Genomic DNA, 19114 nt, shown 5'->3' with positions numbered 1-19114 from the left:
TGATTCATGCTTCTTGATCAATTTTGGGCCTTTTATCAGCATGATCGTTTGCATCCTTTTGATTTGATACAATCGTCGATGGAAGATTTGGAACCGTTGAAGCCCTTGTGCTTTCATTTTGGGATAAAGGAGTGTCCTCTCTAGTCGCTGTAGTTCTACTCCTTTTCTTCTTGTTTGCATCAGGTTGCTCGTACTCCCTTACAATTAAAGTTAACAGCGTATGGACTCTTTTTGATAGTTCGTGCACTGTTCTTGTCTTTATAAACCAATCAAAAGTAAATAATTCACTCATCATAATTTCTTGCTTTAATTTCTCGTAGAGTTTGTCAGCACGAAGCCCATATTTGTTAACAGCTAATAATAGAAATTTATCTTCTAATGTATTGTAAGTTCTTCTTGCATTATTAGGTGGATACTGTATTATCAGCTCATGTAACGGATGTCTACATTGTTCAATTTTTTGCCTTAATAGAGTTTCCTGAAATTTCAGTTTTTCATTTTTTTTTTCACCAAGTTCGACATTGTGTAAATACTTTTCCCATCCATTTATTTCTTTTAATCTCTCCCAGAATACTTTTGCATACTCTTCAACCTCTTCTGGTGTTTTGGAATCTATAGATTTCTTGATATTCTCCATATCATCCCTACCGTATTTGGCACAGGCATTGATAAACGCCATAAAGTCTCTCTTATTCCAGTTAGTAAAGGCTTTTGATATCAGCTTTTGCTTCTGCAGTTCGTCTTCTTCAGTAAAATCAGCTGCTGAATTGATCTTCTCTTGCTCTTCCTCAATCCTTTTTTTAAGTTCTTCCTGAGCTTTACGACCTTCTGTATTTGCCGCATTTTTGTATTCTCCTTCTTCTTCTTCAGGATCGCTTCCCTCATTCCGTGTATCTCCCGTAATGTCATAAGAGGTAACCTTGTAGTTAACCTTTTTCTTGAAATAAAGCTGTTCCTTTTCTTGTAAAGCATCCAACTCTTTGGGGAAGAATTGGAAATCTTGACCGTGTATGATCTTTGGAGCGCGGGGTGCCTTTGGTTGCGGGGTTTGCTTGCTTGCTGATTTAGAACCTCCACCAATAATCTCTTTATAATAATCATCGACTGAATAAGTGGTTTGCTCCCTCCTTCTTTCCCTTCGGGAAGGATTAATCCACTCAACAATTTTGTCGTCTGATTTTTTTTGAAAGCTTTTACCATTCCATTCGTAAGCAGATTGGTTCTCTATCCCATTGAACTTTTGTAGGTCATCGAGCCCCAAACTTTGGTATTTGGCGTTTAATTCTTGTGTTTTTTGTTCTCCCTTTTTCAAAATTTCATCGATATCTGCATCAACAGTGACTTTGCTTGCTTTCTTTTCAAACATATTTTTAGCGCCAAACTGAATCATATCTAAAAGATCGTCCTTTGAGTTACCAAGAGATGCGGTTTTCTTACCGGTACCCTGTTGGATAACCAACTGATCTAGTCTCAGTTTCTGTGCGGCACGCTCAATAACTTTCTCTTCAATAGCGTTCTCTGTGACAAATCTATAAACATGAACTTGTTTCTTTTGACCGATTCTATGCGCTCTATCCATTGCTTGTAAATCAGCTTGAGGATTCCAATCGGAATCAAAAAGAATGACAGTGTCTGCTGTGACAAGATTGATACCTAAACCACCGGCACGTGTTGTTAACAAAAAAACGAACTTTTCCGAATTTGGTTTATTATATTCATCGATAGCTTCAATACGTTCTTCATGACTAGTAGAACCATCAATTCTGCAATATTCAAAATCTCTGAAATAGCAATAATCTTCTAATATATCCAACAGTCTTGACATTTGGCTGAAAATCAATACCCTAGATCCCTTTTCCTTTAGTCTTTTCAGCAGTTTATCTAATATAATCATTTTTCCGGAATTAAAAATCAAATGCTCATCAGTAGTGTATGGAGGTCCAGGTTCTGCACCTTCAAAAAGATATGGATGATTACAGCATTTCCTTAATTGCATGACAATGTTCAACAATCTTGTTTTACCTTCTCTTTTCCCAACAGCACCGTTAACAGCATCTATATCCTTTTCTAATAATGATTTATACCATTGTATTTGCATTTCCGTCATCCCTACGTAAACGTTCGTTTCGATTTTAGGCAATAAAGATTTTTCTACATCCGCCTTGACTCTTCTCAGTAAAAAGGGGTTCAGTACTGAATGTAATTGCTGAACAACAATTTCTTGATCTTGTTCAGAATTATTTTGTTCGAACCATTCATCGAATAGTTCAGAATCTCCAAATATATCAGGCAATAAGAAATTCAATAAAGCCCATAATTCGTGAAGATTGTTTTGTAAAGGCGTACCCGTGATCAATAGTCTATTCTTAGAGTAAAATAATCTAATTATTTGAGATAACGCGCTCTGTTCATTTTTGATCCTATGAGCTTCATCAATAACAATGTATTGCCAAGCCAATCTTTTCAAAGCGTTCTTTTCTCTAATGACCATTTCGTAAGATGTAATTAGTACATCAAATCTAGCTTGTAATATTATATTCCGTACTATGCCAGCCCTTGTGTCTTTGTCACCATGTAACACAAGGACATTGACGTTTGGAGTCCATTTGAGAAACTCTCGTCTCCAATTATCTAATGTTGATTTCGGTACTATAATCAAAAAGGGACCTTCAATTTGTTTGACGTATCTTAAATAACCTAGGAATGAAATTGTTTGTAAGGTTTTACCCAGTCCCATTTCATCGGCCAAGATACCCGACAATTTGTTTTCGTGCAGCGATATTAACCAATTCAAGCCTTGTACTTGATAGTCTCTTAATTTTCCTGATTTGACGAAAGAGGGAGATTCTGAGACGAATATGTCTTCCTGATATTCATCTACAATTTCTTCTTCCTCATCAGCCATCAATTCAGCATCCTCCTCCTTTTCTGTTTTCCTATGATGACGTGATGACGAACTGACGGAGCTCTGTGATTTGGAAAGTTTATTTGCATCAGAATCTAACTTTTTTAGGAGTTTTTGAATATTTTTATCATGTTTCGCTTTAATGCCAATAAAATGACGGAAAAGATCTGTGACGCTCAGTAAATATTTAAATCTTTTGTACGTATCAGACTTGTCCTTTTGCTTGGCGTACTTTGGATCTACATCCAGCACGAATTTTTTCTTTCTTTGAGCCCAATATTCCGGTGGTCTATCTGCTACCGTATACACTTCCTTACCTGATAGGCCTTCGCTTTGTTCGATATTATCATCATCGCCGTTGCCGTTTGAATTTGAGTCAGACGTATCGGCTAGAACTTCCGAAGATGACTGGCTTTCATTATTCTTGGTATCACTTAGTTGCACCTCCTGCTGGGTCGTCATGATCAGGGTTGTAAGTTTTTCCTTTGTTATGATTTGAAAACCAAAAAGGCAGATATTATCAGACTGTAAATGAAGCAGACCAGAAAAAGAGAAAAACCGCTTGCAAAAACTTCTTAAGTTATGTACACAAATATATTTATCAATATTTGACTAAACTTGAAAAATGAATCTGCTTTATTTTACTCTTCTGATTTTGATTTTCGTTTTTTTAGGATGGCAGGATGAAATTAGAGCCATTGTATATACATTTTTTTGTTCATATGATTACAAGAAGCGCCCGTTGATTATGACAACAGCCATTGGATGTTAAGCAACGTGCGGCTCAAAAGGATGACGTGAATTAAATTGAATCTTATTTTATGTTTGCGTATGTGTGTTACATAGTTATGTATAATTATAAATTTTAAAATAACACTCTTTCCTTGGCTAATTTAGTAACATTCATACTCTGTAATTTTGATTTATCGGTACTATGGGTTACTTTTAGCGGAATCGAACTTCTTCTTTGATATTTCGACTGGTAAGTTTCGATATTATCGAAGAATTTGTCAAAAAGAATGGCTGTATCCAAGGGACCACCCTTTGCCTCTGGGTGAAATTGGGTAGAGAAAATAGGTCTTTGAAGGTGTATCATGCCTTCGTTTGATTTGTCGTTCAAATTAACGAAATAAGGTTTCCACAGATCCTTTGCTAAGGTCTCAGGATCCACTGCATAACCATGGTTTTGAGATGTAATGTGGCACTGGCCGGTGGTCAAATCCATCGCAGGGATATTATGAGCCCTATTACCATATTTCAATTTGTGAGTGGAAGCACCAGAGGCTAAGGCCAAGAGCTGATGGCCAAGACAAATACCAAAGATAGGGATACAGTCATAAGCAGGATTGTTTAGTAATTCTCTGACGTTGGAAATTGTGGCCTGACATAGTTCTGGATTGCCTGGCCCATTGGATAAGAAAATACCGTCGAATTCAGAGGCTACATCCTGGATTCTGTAATCATAAGGGAAAACGGTCACATTGGCACCTCTTTTGACTAGGCATCTGATGATATTCTCCTTGACACCACAGTCAATAAGAGCAACATTTGCCTTAGCCTTCCCAGGCAAAGCGGAGACATGGAAGGGTTTCTTTGTCGTGACTTGAGCAACCAAGTTAGTTTTCATGGGATTCACGTAGGGAATTGGGTCATGGTCGGCCAAAGTAATACGACCCAAAGAGGAGCCCTGTTCCCTCAAATATTGCACCAATTCACGAGTGTCTACGCCGGTAATAGCAGCAACACCTTCTCTTTGACACCATTGTGCCAGAGATTCAACAGCGGTCCAATGCGAATATTGATAGGCATATTCAGCAACAACGATGCCGACCACATGGATATGTGGAGATTCGAAATATTTCAATAAATTGTATTCATCACGGGCTTCGCCGGATGGTACACCGTAGTTACCAATCAAGGGTTGCGTAAAGACTAATATCTGACCACGGTAGGAAGGATCAGTCATGGACTCTGGGTAACCAACCAGAGAAGTGGTGAAAACGGTTTCGCCAGCAATAGATTTGTTTGCGCCGAAAGATATACCCTCGAAGGAAGGGCCGTTTTGGATAGAGAAAGTAGCTTTTGTTTGAGCAGCGGACATTTTAATAAATTTTGAGCTTTTCTTTTTTTTTTTAGAAGTGATTTGTGATATGATTTTCAATTAAAGCAGTGAAATTAGTGGGAGCTAGTTTTCCAGATGTGGTCAGATATGTAGTCTTGGCAGGTGTATTGAGAGTTGGATAAGCTAAACATATAATGTTTTTTTCCCTATTTTAAATCTGCAAAATGGGTATGTAGAAAAATCGATTACCTTATACTCTTTGCAGTATTTAAACAATTAGATGTTCGAGTGTACTTATACGTTATAGTTCTGAAGAAAAAAAAAAGAAAAAAAAGAAACGACGAGTCAAGAAAAGAAAAGAAAAAGGAGGGGCATGGAAAAAGAAATTGACAGAATAATTTAGTATATTTATTAGATAGTTAAATGTCCTAGGGATAAGCCTTATATACCATATCATATCATCGCCTTTTTTTCCGCGAGATGTGATAAGTTAAATTCCAACCATTTACTCATCATGAGGTAATGCGATGCGATGGATGAGTCAAAGCACCCTTCCGCGGGAAGCGCCAGGCGCCTTCGGTAAAGCCTGCACTTAACGGCCCCCTCGCTGTTTCCTGTACTTAGCGTCACGCGCCATTGCAAACGTGTGGTGCACAGGCGTTTATATCCGGGTCACGCATTACATCACACACGACGGCCGGGAACACAGCTGAAAATAACCGTAAATGCAGCAGTGGCACCCACTACGAGGAGCAGGCACCACAATCCCCGTTTACGTAGAAGCTGCCGAGTAAACGGGTGGTCTATGCGGGTAAGACGACGCTTGCCGCCGAACACCGCAAGTAACGCTGGCACGTGATAGGGACTGGTAGAGGCATCGTCTTCGTCACTGTTAGTGTTTTTGTGTCTGTGGAGAAGCCTCTGTGTGACACCAAACCAAGAATACACAATGTCCACTTGGTACATGCCGCACACAATGCAATAGCATCCTAGCGTAAATGGCACGACCGTAACAACGCGGATGGCGCGACTATACGCCAGGAAGATCAGCACGTATCCGATCCAGAAGCCGATGCCCAGCCATAACAAACCAAGGCCGATGCGACTGATTGAGGTGTGATTGGAGAATGGGGAGCGGGAAATGTGCGTCTGGCCTCGAGAGCGTTTACTCTTTTCGTTAGTGGCGCCCACTGAGTGGAATCTCCAATCGGATATTTCATCGTGGATGTTGTGTAGTGCGACCCGGCTTAGGAATTTTGGGAAGCAATCCATCTCTAAGAATTGGTAGGTCAGGTTCTTCACGTCGTCGAAAATCTCAATGTCGTATCTTCGTTCGACCTGTATGTTTTCTATTATGCGGTTCCGCGTTTCCGTGGGAATGTTGCTCATGTACCGTTCGCTTTGTTCTGGCGATACTAAGTAGGTGTTGCAGAGGCCTACTGCGCTGTGTAGCAGTTGTTTTGTAGTTATCTGCGGTTTTCCGTCTTGTTGTGAGCGCCTTTTCATTATCTCGTCCACGATCAGCGCCATGTCTTCGCTTCTCAGGACTTTTTGACTGATGCCCGACTGGCGTTTCCAATCTCCCAGCAATTGGTTTAATTTTGGTGAAAACGGTAAGTCTGTACTGCCGTTTTCTAAGATTTTATCGGGTGTTTCCAGGTCCAAGTGTCCTTCTTCTATCAGTGCGTTCACTAAATCAAATGTGGTCGTAGATGTGCCTCCATTTTCCTCTTGTTCTTGTGGGAAGTTAATCAATGATTTTCTTACCAACTCGACGTAGCTTTTACAAAGTCGTGTGTGTGCCATCAAATCTACCCAAAAGTCCAGATAGTTGATGGCATATGGGAACTGCGAAAGAAACGTATAGAAAGTCCAGAGATCGACAGGCTGCGATGTCCTCTGTATTAACACTTCATATAATGTTGGTAATCGTTCGCGTTGGATTTTCTCGAAATCCTGCACACTATTCATTTTGGTGAGATTTTCCTTTATGATGAATAAGGACGCTCTTGAACTCTCCTTTTTGGTAGAAATGCTAAGACTCCTTGTATATACTGAATTTTACTGTTATGTGTTTTATTGCTATTTTCGTTTTGTCCGCATTCTCGAAACACGAATATTTTTCCTTGAATGGCGGCGGCGGGATTCACATACCAGCATTGCCATATATTAATACATGCTGGGTTGTCCTTCGAGAAAACCAGGGTTTCGACACCACTTTGCAGCGTGTCGTCTAGTACCGTCTACTTTTTTGGATTATATATACGTATTAATATATTTTTATCGTATCTATGCATCGTAGCATCCATTCGTGCAAACATTTTTGAAGAAATCAAGCAAGTTCTCCTGAACCAATTTGAGGACCGTTTCCGGGTATCTCGACGAGATTTCATTGGAAACTTTGGTCAGACCCATATCTTGAATGACCACACTTAAAGAGTCAAGTAAACTTATGGAGAATTCAGTATACCAACGATGGTTCCAACAGCATATTTTCACGCAGAGATCGATAATGCTATTGTCCAATTCTCTTATGCGCGAGCTTACCATCTCAGGGACCATGTCATGCGAATTAGGTGAGTTTATAAAAATTTTGACCCGCTGACGTTCGTTTATACAATATTCCAGTAGCTTTCTCGCGCACCTTGATGAAAATCTCTGTGATAAGCCGTTCTGGAATGCCTTGGCGGCTTCAGGGAAATGGCCCAATCGACGTGCACAAAGGCCGAATAACTCCCATTCGAAAGTCAGTTTATTGTGGTTGTTGTTCTGTGCGTCCATGTACAGTTGTTCGGTTTGCCATAATGTATACACCTTTAAATCTTCATATAAAAGCATGAAGAGGTTGTCCAACCATCTTTCACAAAGCCTTTTTGCCCTCAGAGGCTGTTCTTCTTGTTCGTTAACGCCCTTTGATAACGAGGATGATGAATTTTGGTATTCATCCTCCATAACGAAAATATTTGACCTATACTTTAACAGATTTTCCCAGCCGGTGATTTGCACAATTTCCGTCAATAATCGGTATGCCAATTGGAAAGTAGATTTCAAATTGGAAGCAGCTAAATTGACCAACATTGGATCTGCAGAGCGGTGTTCCTTCTGAACATCTTGCGGATTCAACGACGTCACTTCATCCAGTACGACGTCAATTGGCAAAGGTAAATGAAGACTATTATTGGAGTGCAACGGAGCCACTCTTTTCAATACGTACTTTTCCTTTAAGGGAGACATGGGGCATGAGTTCAGTATCAGCAAGGCATTTTCGATATCATTTAACTTTACATACACCTTGGATAAAATATACCAGGGTCTGAATTCACTTGGAGAACAATTGACTGCCTCCTGTGCTATATTTTGCCCTAATGCGTAATCTTGTCTTTTATCTATCAAAAATTGCGCCTGTAAGCACAGTAATTCTGATCTATAACCCATGTGGTTATTAGTGTTGATTGTTTTTTCACCTTGCGAAAGCATATCATATGTGAGCTTTATTGCGTCTATTTCGAGATCGCACACCAAGAAGATCTTGATCAGTATTATGATCGCCTCAGGGTTTTCGGTGGCCAGATTTTTCAACATTATTTCCGCCCTGTTAACGCTACGAGTCAATTTAACTATCTCCACGAGTGTTTCTACCAAATAGTTATTAGTGTTTGTTACATTGGCGATATAATAAGGAGCGCCTAATGATGGGCCCTTATGGTAAATTATAGGGAACAAATCAATGAACATTTCTGGCACATCGTCGATTTTTCCTGCAGTAAACGGGTTCAAAATCAAAGTCTCCACTAAATTTTGTAATTCCCCCTCTTCAGCGTTTTCCTTCATTAACATGATTGACCTTACCACGCCACTTACGAAAGTTTCCGCCCAAATTAAATCATGATCGGCACGCATTTCTATATTCTGGCTTTCACCGTTGCAATCCACTATAAAGTTTTGGATGGTTCCCGGGATATGAACGATGACATTTATATCGCATCTCCTGAACGCATTCCAAGTGGAAAATGAAATCCGAGCAACATTAAAGGTTTTCTTCTTGCCAAACCAAACTTGAGGCTTCTCAGTGATGATCTCTGATATTTCCTTCAGAAAGATGGCGATTGAAGTTGGACCGGAGGTATCGACACCCATGGAGTAAAAAAAAGTTCCTACTTCGCCCTTCAGTTTATTAAGTGGATGGAGCTCAGCAACCATTGGGGCTGCATCATTGGCACTTCTGCTGTTACTGTATATAGATGCTGCTGTGGAATTCGTGGTAATGGCGGCGTCACTAGTGTCTCCATTGGTTACCATGGAAGCGGCAGAACCATCGGCTGCAGGAGCGTGCGTGATGGCCCCACTGTTTCCACCCGTGCTGTTTATGGCATTTGTATTACTTGAAGTGGGCAAGTACTTTGCTAATGTGATCAAGTCTGCTGGTCCCAAATCTCGGAACTGCGGTAACCGGATCCTTCTCTCATTTAAAGCGTAACCAATAAAATCTTCTTTTACCTCTGGTATGGAATTCTGCGTAATCATCTGAGGGACGCGTTTCTTCCTTAGTTTATTTACTTTGCGCTTACTCCCTTCTAGACCACTTCAAGTTTTATAAGAACCCTATTATAGAAAAAAGCTCTAGAAAACTCCAAAACGACATTGCCTCGAGGCTAACCTTACGCCCTCATACTATATGTATACCATTTTTTCTGTTTTTCAGATCCTTCTTTTATTCCTGGTTCAGGTACCAGGTACCGAGAGAGGTGAAGAAAAAGGGGAATGGTATGCGATCACGTGATGCTCTGCACACTCACATGACAGAATCGTAAAGTTAGGCCAGTCAACCTTCTTCTCAAGATGTGCAATGATACTTCTTGAACTTACTGAGCTATCAAGATCTACTGAATTTTGATAATTGCACTTCATTTCTCTAGGGCTCATGAAAAGATGGTAGGTGTGATATTTAGGGAGAACATACGCAAGCCAACTGTGAATTGGAGGGTAATATTGGAAATTCAAAATGTTACCCTGTTTTTTATTACCCGGCTAAGAGAATCTCATAGAATCTCATGGAACAATTCCTCAGAATATTCGAGAACGACAGTTGCCTCTTTCAACGAACGGGCGCCCCCTTGATGGTGGTATATATTAGGTAGCCCAAAAGCGCCTGTCACTCAACCAGCAATGGTTTTAAGTGCTGGGGGAGATTGGATTTACGTTTCCACGATTGTACAAGTCAAAAAGCTATAAAACAAATTGCTAACAAAAAAAACTACACTTCAAAGAAAATATGTCTGACTGGGATACGAATACTATTATCGGTAGCAGAGCAAGAGCTGGTGGTTCTGGCCCAAGGGCCAACGTTGCCAGATCTCAGGGTCAAATCAATGCTGCAAGAAGGCAGGGGTTGGTTGTTTCCGTTGACAAAAAGTACGGTTCAACCAACACCAAGGGTGACAACGAGGGTCAAAGGTTGACCAAGGTCGACCGTGAGACAGATATCGTCAAGCCCAAGAAATTGGATCCAAATGTCGGTAGAGCCATTTCACGTGCCAGAACGGACAAAAAAATGTCGCAGAAGGACTTGGCAACTAAAATTAACGAGAAACCAACAGTGGTAAACGATTACGAAGCTGCTAGAGCCATTCCAAACCAGCAAGTTCTGTCAAAGTTAGAAAGGGCCTTAGGTGTTAAATTGAGAGGTAACAACATTGGTTCGCCTTTGGGAGCTCCAAAGAAGAAGTGAAGTGACCTTTCTCGTATTTTTCCTTTCTTTTCGCACTGCATGTCATCAATGAAGCATTCTCAATAAATGTACATTAACTTATCATGATCGTTTTATGGTTTTTTTCGTTTATTTTATCAAAAAAAAAATTTTTCAGCTTTTTTTTCCTCTATAGAAAGTGAAATACACACGTATATATTATGATTCATAGACTTTATTTGGTCTCAATTTTAATATTTTTTTGCAAGGACTCGATTAACCTATCTTTTTCTATCCACCTGTTTTCAAGCCACTTTTCCAAACTTTCATCATTGTATGCGAGTAGTGGTTGAATTTGATGCTTTTTTATATTTACCATCACCACAATGGGGTCTTTATCTTTTATACTTTTTTCGGACTCCATTTCTGGTTGAATCATTTCAAAGATTGTTGGAGAAATTTGCTCCAATTGATAACCTTTATGAAGTTTCAAATCTCCATTAATATGATCATGCCCGCTATCCGTATATTTGACTCTGTAATAAATCACCGTAAAATCATAAATATATGGATTGATTCGTACTATCTTGGGCTTGACGCTGCTGATTTCTTCCTTTTTTTTAAGCAAATATGAATTATCTACGATCATGGGCGGCGTTATCTTATCGGACACCTTGGAAGACTCAATTGTTATACTCTTATGAACTAATTTATCAATTTCTCTGTGAAGCAGGTGTCGGGCCTCTTTGATGATATTGTTATGGTTTTTTTTTCTCTTGATGTTTTTAATTGATGAAAAGGCAGCCATCAAACTGGTGAAGTTTCTGAATCTTGGGTATAATAAGTTGTAGAAATTTATAACAAAGGGAAAATCTTGATGTAGTTTCCTTTGAATAATTGATAGCTCCAAACTCATAATATTTACTTCGGGGAAAATAGTTATAGCTTGATTATTTTGTGTTTCTAAAATATTTCTTAGCTTATCCGGTAACAAAGTGAGAGTTTCATCTTTCAGGAATATATTCTTTAGTAGATCTAATCGAGGAAAGTTGAACATCTTTCCCCAACCAAGAAATTTCAACTGAGGCCATTCAGGTAAATCTTCCCCCTTCCGTAACTTTTGTATAAACTCCCATTTAGTATAACATTTGGTGGGACAGCTTTTGAAAAAAAGGTAATTAATCAAAGTGTAGTCGTTGACCGATCTATGATTACATATTATTAATGTAGTTTGAAATTTGTTATCCTTGAAAAAGTTAAGGTCATCACTTCCTTCGCTAATGAAAATTTGGATGTTTTTTTTTTTTTCAAAGGTCATTTCAACCAAATGTAACTGAAACCATATTTCAATCACTTCCAGTGCCTTGTCTAAGGTTGGTATTATTTTTACTTTAGTATATGTCAGTGCCCTCGAAAGTAGCCGAATTTTATACTCGCCTATAATGGGGACATGCGACCAAAATCTGTCATATAGTAAGTGCAATCTAAGACAAAAGGAGTTCGTGTTAACAAACTGTAGAAACTGATTGATTGCAGTAAAAAAAGAATGAATATAAAAGTACCCAAAAAGAATAAGCAATCTTGGGGTCAGGCTCAACCAATCAGAAATATCTAACTGTTTAAACTGGACCCTAGAACCGACCATATAGGTTTCGAAGAAATCAACAAAACCCATCTTAATCTCTCCCTTTCGCTTAGTTTGGTTGAAAAACGAGAGATTTTCTACTTAATTATGGTAGACTATGGATCTATTATGTTGCATTTCTTGCCTTGTCAACTTTCTATTTTGCATTTTGTGTCATTATGTGCCTTTGTTGGCAATCGGAATTTTTTGAAAAACAAATCATTTCTTCCAACGGAGAAGATTTTGAATAAAAATGACAAGTTCCAGGCAGTGGAATGCGAATAATAATTAACAGTGACGTGAGTTGCAACAACTAGGCAATTGGAACTTGTGGTAATGCTATTGTTTCCTGGTTTGAAGCCTGTTCTTAATGCTTCCACTGTCATAGTAAATCCTGTACGAGCTGTTTTTCCAAGACTAGCATTTTCAACCAAAAGATCCTTTCATAACATTAATCGTCTGAATGTTGAGAACGAAGTTAACGATATCGCAAATAAGCCAAAAGAAGCATCCCCTTCAGAGCAGATGTATAAGCCTCCAGAGTTCTCCCAATTTGAAGGCTCTTATCAAAAAGACTATGAGAGAATAGCGAAATATACCTTGATTCCACTAACAATGGTGCCTTTTTATGCATCCTTTACCGGTGGAGTCATAAATCCTTTGCTGGATGCTTCTTTATCCTCCGTTTTTCTAATATATTTACAGTATGGTTTCACAAGCTGTATTATTGATTATATACCGAAGGAGAAGTATCCAAGATGGCATAAATTGGCTCTTTATAGTCTTTATGGAGGATCTATGTTGTCCTTGTACGGCATCTACGAATTGGAAACAAAAGATAATGGTTTTGTTGACCTGATAAGGAAGCTTTGGAATGAAAACGATGACCATCTGTATATATTCGGAAGAAATTGACTTATCCATGCATTCTCTTGTTTTGCATTTCCAAGGCCTTATTCTCAGGGCTAGATGTCTATGGGCTTGAATTTAGGAGTGATTTTACAAAAAGACAAAGAAACGATAAAGCATGGCCTTTGTCTTTAAGTTTCGATATATATATATATGGTCCTGCTTAGACTGTAAATATTTGAGTGAATAGAAATAAACAAAAATCTGCACAGTTAAAATCCTACCGGGTACATAACTGATGCAAGGCGAATATGTTTTCTGGATGAAACATCCATGGGCACAGAAAAGGAAAGAAATAACTTAGTGTTTGCTAGTATTCTCATTCTCTTTGCACTTGCCCTTTATACATCTTTATTAACGTAATTGGTTATCAATTACTAATTATTATTACTTCGTGCCTTTTATTTAACTCATTATTAATAGAATTAACTATCTCAGCCCTGAAGTAATAAAGTGTACATCCTATACGTATCTGTGGGGGGAAACATCATTATAATGATTTATCGAGTTATCTTCTTTTGTCTTCTTACCTGTACACTTTTTTTATTCAATGATAAAGGATGAATTCTTATACAACAAAAATATAATGTTTATAATTTATATTTATATATTTAATACATTTAAACTTTTGTTGGGAAGCGCCGTTATTTCATAACCAAAAGTAAACTCAAGAAGAAAAAGTGTTATCCTCAATGTTAATAAAGAGCCAGTGAATTAATAATAAGACAATCAGAATTTAACTAACCATACTGCTTGTGAAACTTCTTGAAATATAGATATAAATGCAAAACTGAACGACTCGTCCATAAAACTTTGATTCTTAATAATAAATGATGACACACCTTCACTCATTTTTTTATTAATGTTCGAATATGATTGGGTGATTAAGCCAGCAGCTCACGTATAAACGTAAAAGGAGCTTCAGTTTCTACCTTTCTTTCCTGTAGGATTTACCGCTCTACTCACAGCTCTCCTATTTTTCATAGTATTGACAAGCTCTTTTCTATCATGCAAAATTCGATGAACATAATCGTGTTGGCCTTTCGCAATCAAGATTCTCAATATAATGTTCATTACTTCTGCATCACGTTCCAGTTGTTGCTTAGGCTCTTTTACAATGTTAGCTGCTAATGATTTTTTTCGAGATATTGTTCCAATAGATTTATTCGTAAAGGTAATCGGAGTTTTTTTCAGATAAAACCATTTCAAATACTCTTCATACACAGGAATCAATCGCTGAACTTCGCCCTTCAATTCAGGGACACCTTTATCATAAAACGCTGGAATCAGTAGTATATTCTGGTAATATTCATTCTTCAATTCGGCAAGAGGGGGACCTTCTCCTTTATTATGAAAAAAATCTACACAAAGTGCATCAAGCCATTTGAATATAGCCTCAATTTCCGCTTGAGTCAAAGGACGACCGTATCCTGACACCGTTTTTGTACTTGAAAGAGTATTTTCCCACAGAGATTTCTTTGCTGAGCGCAATATATTAATTTTAGCGCTATTCAATGCAGGCAGAAGAAGTAAATCGGCATTCTCCAAAACAAGGTTCCATGCTCTCAGCATTACCATAAAAAGCAGCCTCTGTGAAAGCTCTGATGCCAAAATATTCAAGTTTGCGTTCAAATAGTCAAATAGAGGTAAAATTGCGTCGTACACTGCTTCGTCAGATGCAAGTGCGGTACCATGGTGACCACAAACCGTTTTTAATGTGGTTCTCGAGAAGGCAAATGCAATAAAATCAGAAAATTTATTGACTATCAAGTTTATTGCACGATCTCTTGACCTACTGAAAGACCTATATATTCTCCCCATGGAGGAAACAGCATCTATTTTCTCACTTTCCAGGGAGATTTGGCAATATAGGGTTCCCTGTGGGTTCAAAGTAAGCGAAAAATCAATGGGAAACCCATCGTCCTTGAGTTTCCTCGGGGTGAATTTCATATTGGCTTTTCCACATAAATCATCCTCCGCCAAGTTCTTTAGTCTATTATGTGGGTGATGCCATATAGTGAACATAATATCGTTCGACTTTCCGAACGGAGACTCAAACACAAACTCTTCATCCCATTTGGGAGTAATCGATCTTGCGACAATCTTAGTCGTCCCTACTTCCCGTTGCAAAGTAATGTTTCTTATGGAAACATAGGAGTTTGAAAGCCCCGTTTTGCTGAAGCCTTTAATATTTTCAGCACAAATAATTCGGAGAGTATAAACTTGTTTCATATTCCGGTCATCGAATGATTTCCGATTATCATCTGAATTGTGGGAGGAATGGTACTGAGCGATGATAGAGGATAGTCTTGATGGATCTGCTTTTTCTTCAAAATTTTCTAAGAGGAAAAGTGTTTTATCAAGATCATTTAGCAGCACACATGTACGCTTCTTGAACTGATATGGAGCGGGAGCTACAATCTTCGGAGTCGATTTAACTACATTTTTCAGATCCTCCAATAATCTACTACTTCTTGATCTTTCATGGTTTAGATTAACATTATTAAGGCTAAGTGAAGACCGAGAGTCGGAGCTTTCCAAAGAGTAGGACGGTTCATCACCCTCCTGTAAATCTCTATGAATTAATCCCATTAGTTGAGCAGAATATGAAAGCATACCATCCGAAAACGCCTTCAAAATTACCGTGATCATTTGTGCCAGTTGAAATTCATTTTCCCAACCAAATTTCTCCAGCATGCTGGTTGATTCATTTATCATTTTGAAAATATCCAAAACTGATCTGCTAAAGTGATCCTGGTCGTTTACGGGTTGCCAATTTTCGCTTTCTATTGAAGTTTTAATGACTTTTTGAACATTACGGCAGATATCATCACACAATCGAGTTAAATATTTGATGAAGTAATTTTCAAGGTTGAAGAAAAATTTCCCTTTTGGCTTTACCTGCATATAAATCTGCCTCAGTTCTTTTAGTACATCATACATGTCTAGCGCATCTATTGGGCCCAAACTTTCTCCAGTCAATTTCACGGTACTTTTTTCAGCGGTTTTTATAAGTTTTAAGGAATCTGAACCATATACTTCACATAGAAATACTGCGCACTGTCTAGGCAAAGATATTTCGTCCAATAATGGTTTATTATAACGTTTTTGAATTGCCTTTATGGCATCTATAATTGTCTCTACGAGATTCTGCACGCTTTGAATTTCTATTGCACTAGCCTTTAGCATGTCTTGCAGAAGAGAGACAAAATAATCCTCTGATATCTTAAATAGAGTTTTCTTGAATACTTTGATCCAATATTTCTTTACAGCTACAGATTGCGCCTCGTAGAATTTCATTACCGGATCCTCAACAACACTCGAATAATAAAAAGACAAAACTGGAGAGAATTTTGGCTTCGTACTAGAAAAAATCGCAGTCAGAAGGTTATTTATTGTCCTCATAGACTGATCTGTCGTATGAAAAAGATTTGCAGCCCATAAATAGCGATCCTGAGTGTTCCAAGCGGATGGATCCAAATTATCCTCTGAACATAAATACTTATTGCGGATGACGGAAAACAAGTTTTCAGTTATTGGGACATTTAGCTCTTCATCTTCTAGAATACTTAAATTTGCAGCTGAATATATTAAGGAGGATATGGTGGAAGGATATTCTATTCTCCAATACCTCGCTGATTTATGGAAAAAAAATAGAGCTTCTTGAGAAAGATTTATGGCATTTACAGCATTAGAGCACTCTTTTTTCAAAACAAGGCTTATGAGACGGACAAATACACTTTTTGCATCCTTAGGTATAAGACGGTTTCCGTGAGAGGTAACTTTTTCACCTATCTCAAATCGGTCCATCAAGTTTGCGATTTCCAGAAGTTCGTAATTCTTCCATAGATTGTAATCTCTGTCACTTGAAAAATCAGAAGCAGTCAAAACACCATTATCCTTCTTGATTTTTTTCCTAAGATATCTTAGTTCGCCGCAAAATATGGGATTTGTACAATTGTCCTTAACAGCCATTACGTCTTGTTGAAGCTTTGTTTCATCTATTTCGAACAACTGCATAAAATAATTCATATGTGAAATATCTTGGACTTTGAAGGAAGGTTGCTTATTGTTAATCGTGCTCCCGGAAATGCTTCTATATTGAGAGACTCCAGCCGGTGCACCAGCTCTTTTCTTCTTTACTGTTGTCTTGTCTTTCTTAAGAGTAATCTTATAATCAAGCAGTCTCTTTATGATATTTGCGCAACTATCTGGAAGAACATCGATTACCAGGTCTATAAAATAAGCGACTTCGCTAAACAGTTCCTCACTAGAATTTTTAATGGTCATTTTTTTTAATTCATTACTGGCAATATTTGTGAAATAACCAACCATCTCCTCCATTTGACTCATCTTGGAAAATGTGTCCGCACTAGACGAATCAAGCATGCTATAATACATTTTAACAATACTTTTCCAATGCATCTCATTCGGCGCCAAGCTCTTATTTCCTGAAATTTGTGCCAGCTTTCCCTTCAATATACGTAAGGTTGCTTGTACTATATCTCGTTCCGACATATCGTCTTGTTTATTAACCACTATTCTCTTCCCATGTTGTGTTTGCTGATGATTCGTTTTGTCGGATAGAACCCTCGAAGTTTCTGTTCTATTTGATTGCAAAGCTGCGTCTTTAAATCGCGGTTCATTGATGTAATCCAATAATATTAGTTTTAAAGTGTAAAGGTAGACATCCGGAGTTGATAATTCGGTATTGATGACGTTATATATTGACGGTATTTCCACGGATACATCAGATACAGTAGATGATAGTGTGGAGACTGTTCGATTCATAAGTTTCGCACTAGCTGTAAAAGCCCTATAAGATGCCGGCTTGTCCTCCTAAGAATGTAAGAACGTTACTAATATCTAATGGGGGGCAGAGCTATTCGCCTTTCTGCTTTCTACTAAGAAGATATATATTTACGTATTCATGTACATTTTCACCGGGAATGTTAAAGTTACAAATTGTAGCCAGTTACCGAAAAAATAAGGCAAAAAGCCTTCATAATAGAGAAATTTTTTTCTCTGTACGTTACCTTAAGCAAACAATTTTAGGCATCCTTGAAATTAGCATAATATTCTTGATTCAGATTCCCTTTGCATCTGATTTCTCAGAATCTGAAATGCTGAGCTTTTCTTTTTTATGGAGTTCTTGGATAAGAGGGAGAGGATCGCTTGTTTTATTAGGGTCCGTCATATGGCTTGCCAAAGTTTTGTGCATCTCAAACATATCAGTACTTTTGCCGAGTATCAATTCTAATTTTTCGTCGCACAGTATTTCTTTCTTGTTATTAGGATTCTGTAGACCATGCTCTTTAATATATGCCCAGATTCGTCGTACTACTTCGGTCCTCGTCAATTGATTATCTCCTAGTAAACCCGCCAATGATTTCGATAATATAACTTTTCGTGTTGAAATAGGTGACTTACTAGCAGCGCCTTTTTTCCTCTTAATATGAGTACCTTTGGTTTCATCATCATTTTTTTTCTCTTCCTCTGATGATCGTTTGTTTACGATCATTTCCTTGGAGAGTTTCATCGCCAAAGTGGTATTTTCCCTTAGTAGATCCTGAAGAGATCTTTCAAAGCGCGGCCTTTCTATTACAAGATCCAAGTGTTTCCTAATCAATTTGTTAATGGCTTTCCCCTGTGATTCAACGTCAATTGCATAGACTTCTTTCAAGGCTCTTCTTACCTTTTTAGTTGTGACTGTTGTCAAATCCATATCCGAGAGAACGATATCGATCATCGTACCGTAATCGTTTAATTCAGCCATAGCAACACGAAGAAAACCGTTAATGGATGCCTCAACACTTGTTGAAATTGCCACCTATATTACTGTATCGTTGTTCCTGGAATACACCGAAAAAATATATCGAAATATAAAACGGAATTTTGATATTTTTCTAATTTACAATTTATTTAAAA

The 19114-nt window shown here is 38.1% G+C and overlaps 9 protein-coding genes across 9 annotated transcripts; 2 read left to right on the top strand and 7 right to left on the bottom strand.

Moving 5' to 3' along the window:
- Positions 1-4: 4 nt before the first annotated feature.
- Positions 5-3367, bottom strand: ISW2 (DNA translocase; the record flags this gene model as incomplete). The annotated part of the gene is made up of 1 exon (XM_033913527.1): positions 5-3367. One exon carries the CDS (start codon positions 3365-3367, stop codon positions 5-7), a length of 3363 nt encoding a protein of 1120 aa, XP_033769418.1.
- A 403-nt stretch (positions 3368-3770) lies between these two features.
- On the bottom strand, positions 3771-5006 carry CPA1 (carbamoyl-phosphate synthase (glutamine-hydrolyzing) CPA1; the record flags this gene model as incomplete). Its single annotated transcript, XM_033913526.1, has 1 exon — positions 3771-5006. One exon carries the CDS (start codon positions 5004-5006, stop codon positions 3771-3773), a length of 1236 nt encoding a protein of 411 aa, XP_033769417.1.
- Positions 5007-5651: 645 nt separating this feature from the next.
- RAX1 (Rax1p) lies at positions 5652-6938 on the bottom strand (the record flags this gene model as incomplete). Its single annotated transcript, XM_033913525.1, has 2 exons — positions 5652-5710; positions 5789-6938. The coding sequence occupies 2 exons, from the start codon at positions 6936-6938 to the stop codon at positions 5652-5654; spliced, it is 1209 nt and encodes a 402-aa protein (XP_033769416.1).
- A 318-nt stretch (positions 6939-7256) lies between these two features.
- Positions 7257-9491, bottom strand: BUD7 (exomer complex subunit; the record flags this gene model as incomplete). The annotated part of the gene is made up of 1 exon (XM_033913524.1): positions 7257-9491. One exon carries the CDS (start codon positions 9489-9491, stop codon positions 7257-7259), a length of 2235 nt encoding a protein of 744 aa, XP_033769415.1.
- Positions 9492-10239: 748 nt separating this feature from the next.
- Positions 10240-10695, top strand: MBF1 (multiprotein-bridging factor 1; the record flags this gene model as incomplete). The annotated part of the gene is made up of 1 exon (XM_033913523.1): positions 10240-10695. The coding sequence occupies one exon, from the start codon at positions 10240-10242 to the stop codon at positions 10693-10695; it is 456 nt and encodes a 151-aa protein (XP_033769414.1).
- A 193-nt stretch (positions 10696-10888) lies between these two features.
- On the bottom strand, positions 10889-12328 carry MUM3 (Mum3p; the record flags this gene model as incomplete). The annotated part of the gene is made up of 1 exon (XM_033913522.1): positions 10889-12328. One exon carries the CDS (start codon positions 12326-12328, stop codon positions 10889-10891), a length of 1440 nt encoding a protein of 479 aa, XP_033769413.1.
- A 285-nt stretch (positions 12329-12613) lies between these two features.
- TIM18 (Tim18p) lies at positions 12614-13192 on the top strand (the record flags this gene model as incomplete). Its single annotated transcript, XM_033913521.1, has 1 exon — positions 12614-13192. One exon carries the CDS (start codon positions 12614-12616, stop codon positions 13190-13192), a length of 579 nt encoding a protein of 192 aa, XP_033769412.1.
- Positions 13193-14107: 915 nt separating this feature from the next.
- Positions 14108-17977, bottom strand: SPAR_O04070 (uncharacterized protein; the record flags this gene model as incomplete). Its single annotated transcript, XM_033913520.1, has 1 exon — positions 14108-17977. One exon carries the CDS (start codon positions 17975-17977, stop codon positions 14108-14110), a length of 3870 nt encoding a protein of 1289 aa, XP_033769411.1.
- A 295-nt stretch (positions 17978-18272) lies between these two features.
- Positions 18273-18962, bottom strand: UAF30 (Uaf30p; the record flags this gene model as incomplete). Its single annotated transcript, XM_033913519.1, has 1 exon — positions 18273-18962. The coding sequence occupies one exon, from the start codon at positions 18960-18962 to the stop codon at positions 18273-18275; it is 690 nt and encodes a 229-aa protein (XP_033769410.1).
- Positions 18963-19114: the final 152 nt, after the last annotated feature.

This window comes from Saccharomyces paradoxus, chromosome XV, assembly GCF_002079055.1.
Source record: "Saccharomyces paradoxus chromosome XV, complete sequence".
Taxonomy (NCBI): Eukaryota; Fungi; Ascomycota; class Saccharomycetes; order Saccharomycetales; family Saccharomycetaceae; genus Saccharomyces; species Saccharomyces paradoxus.
Note: the sequence above shows the minus strand (reverse complement) of the source record. Positions and strands in the feature narration are given on the sequence as shown.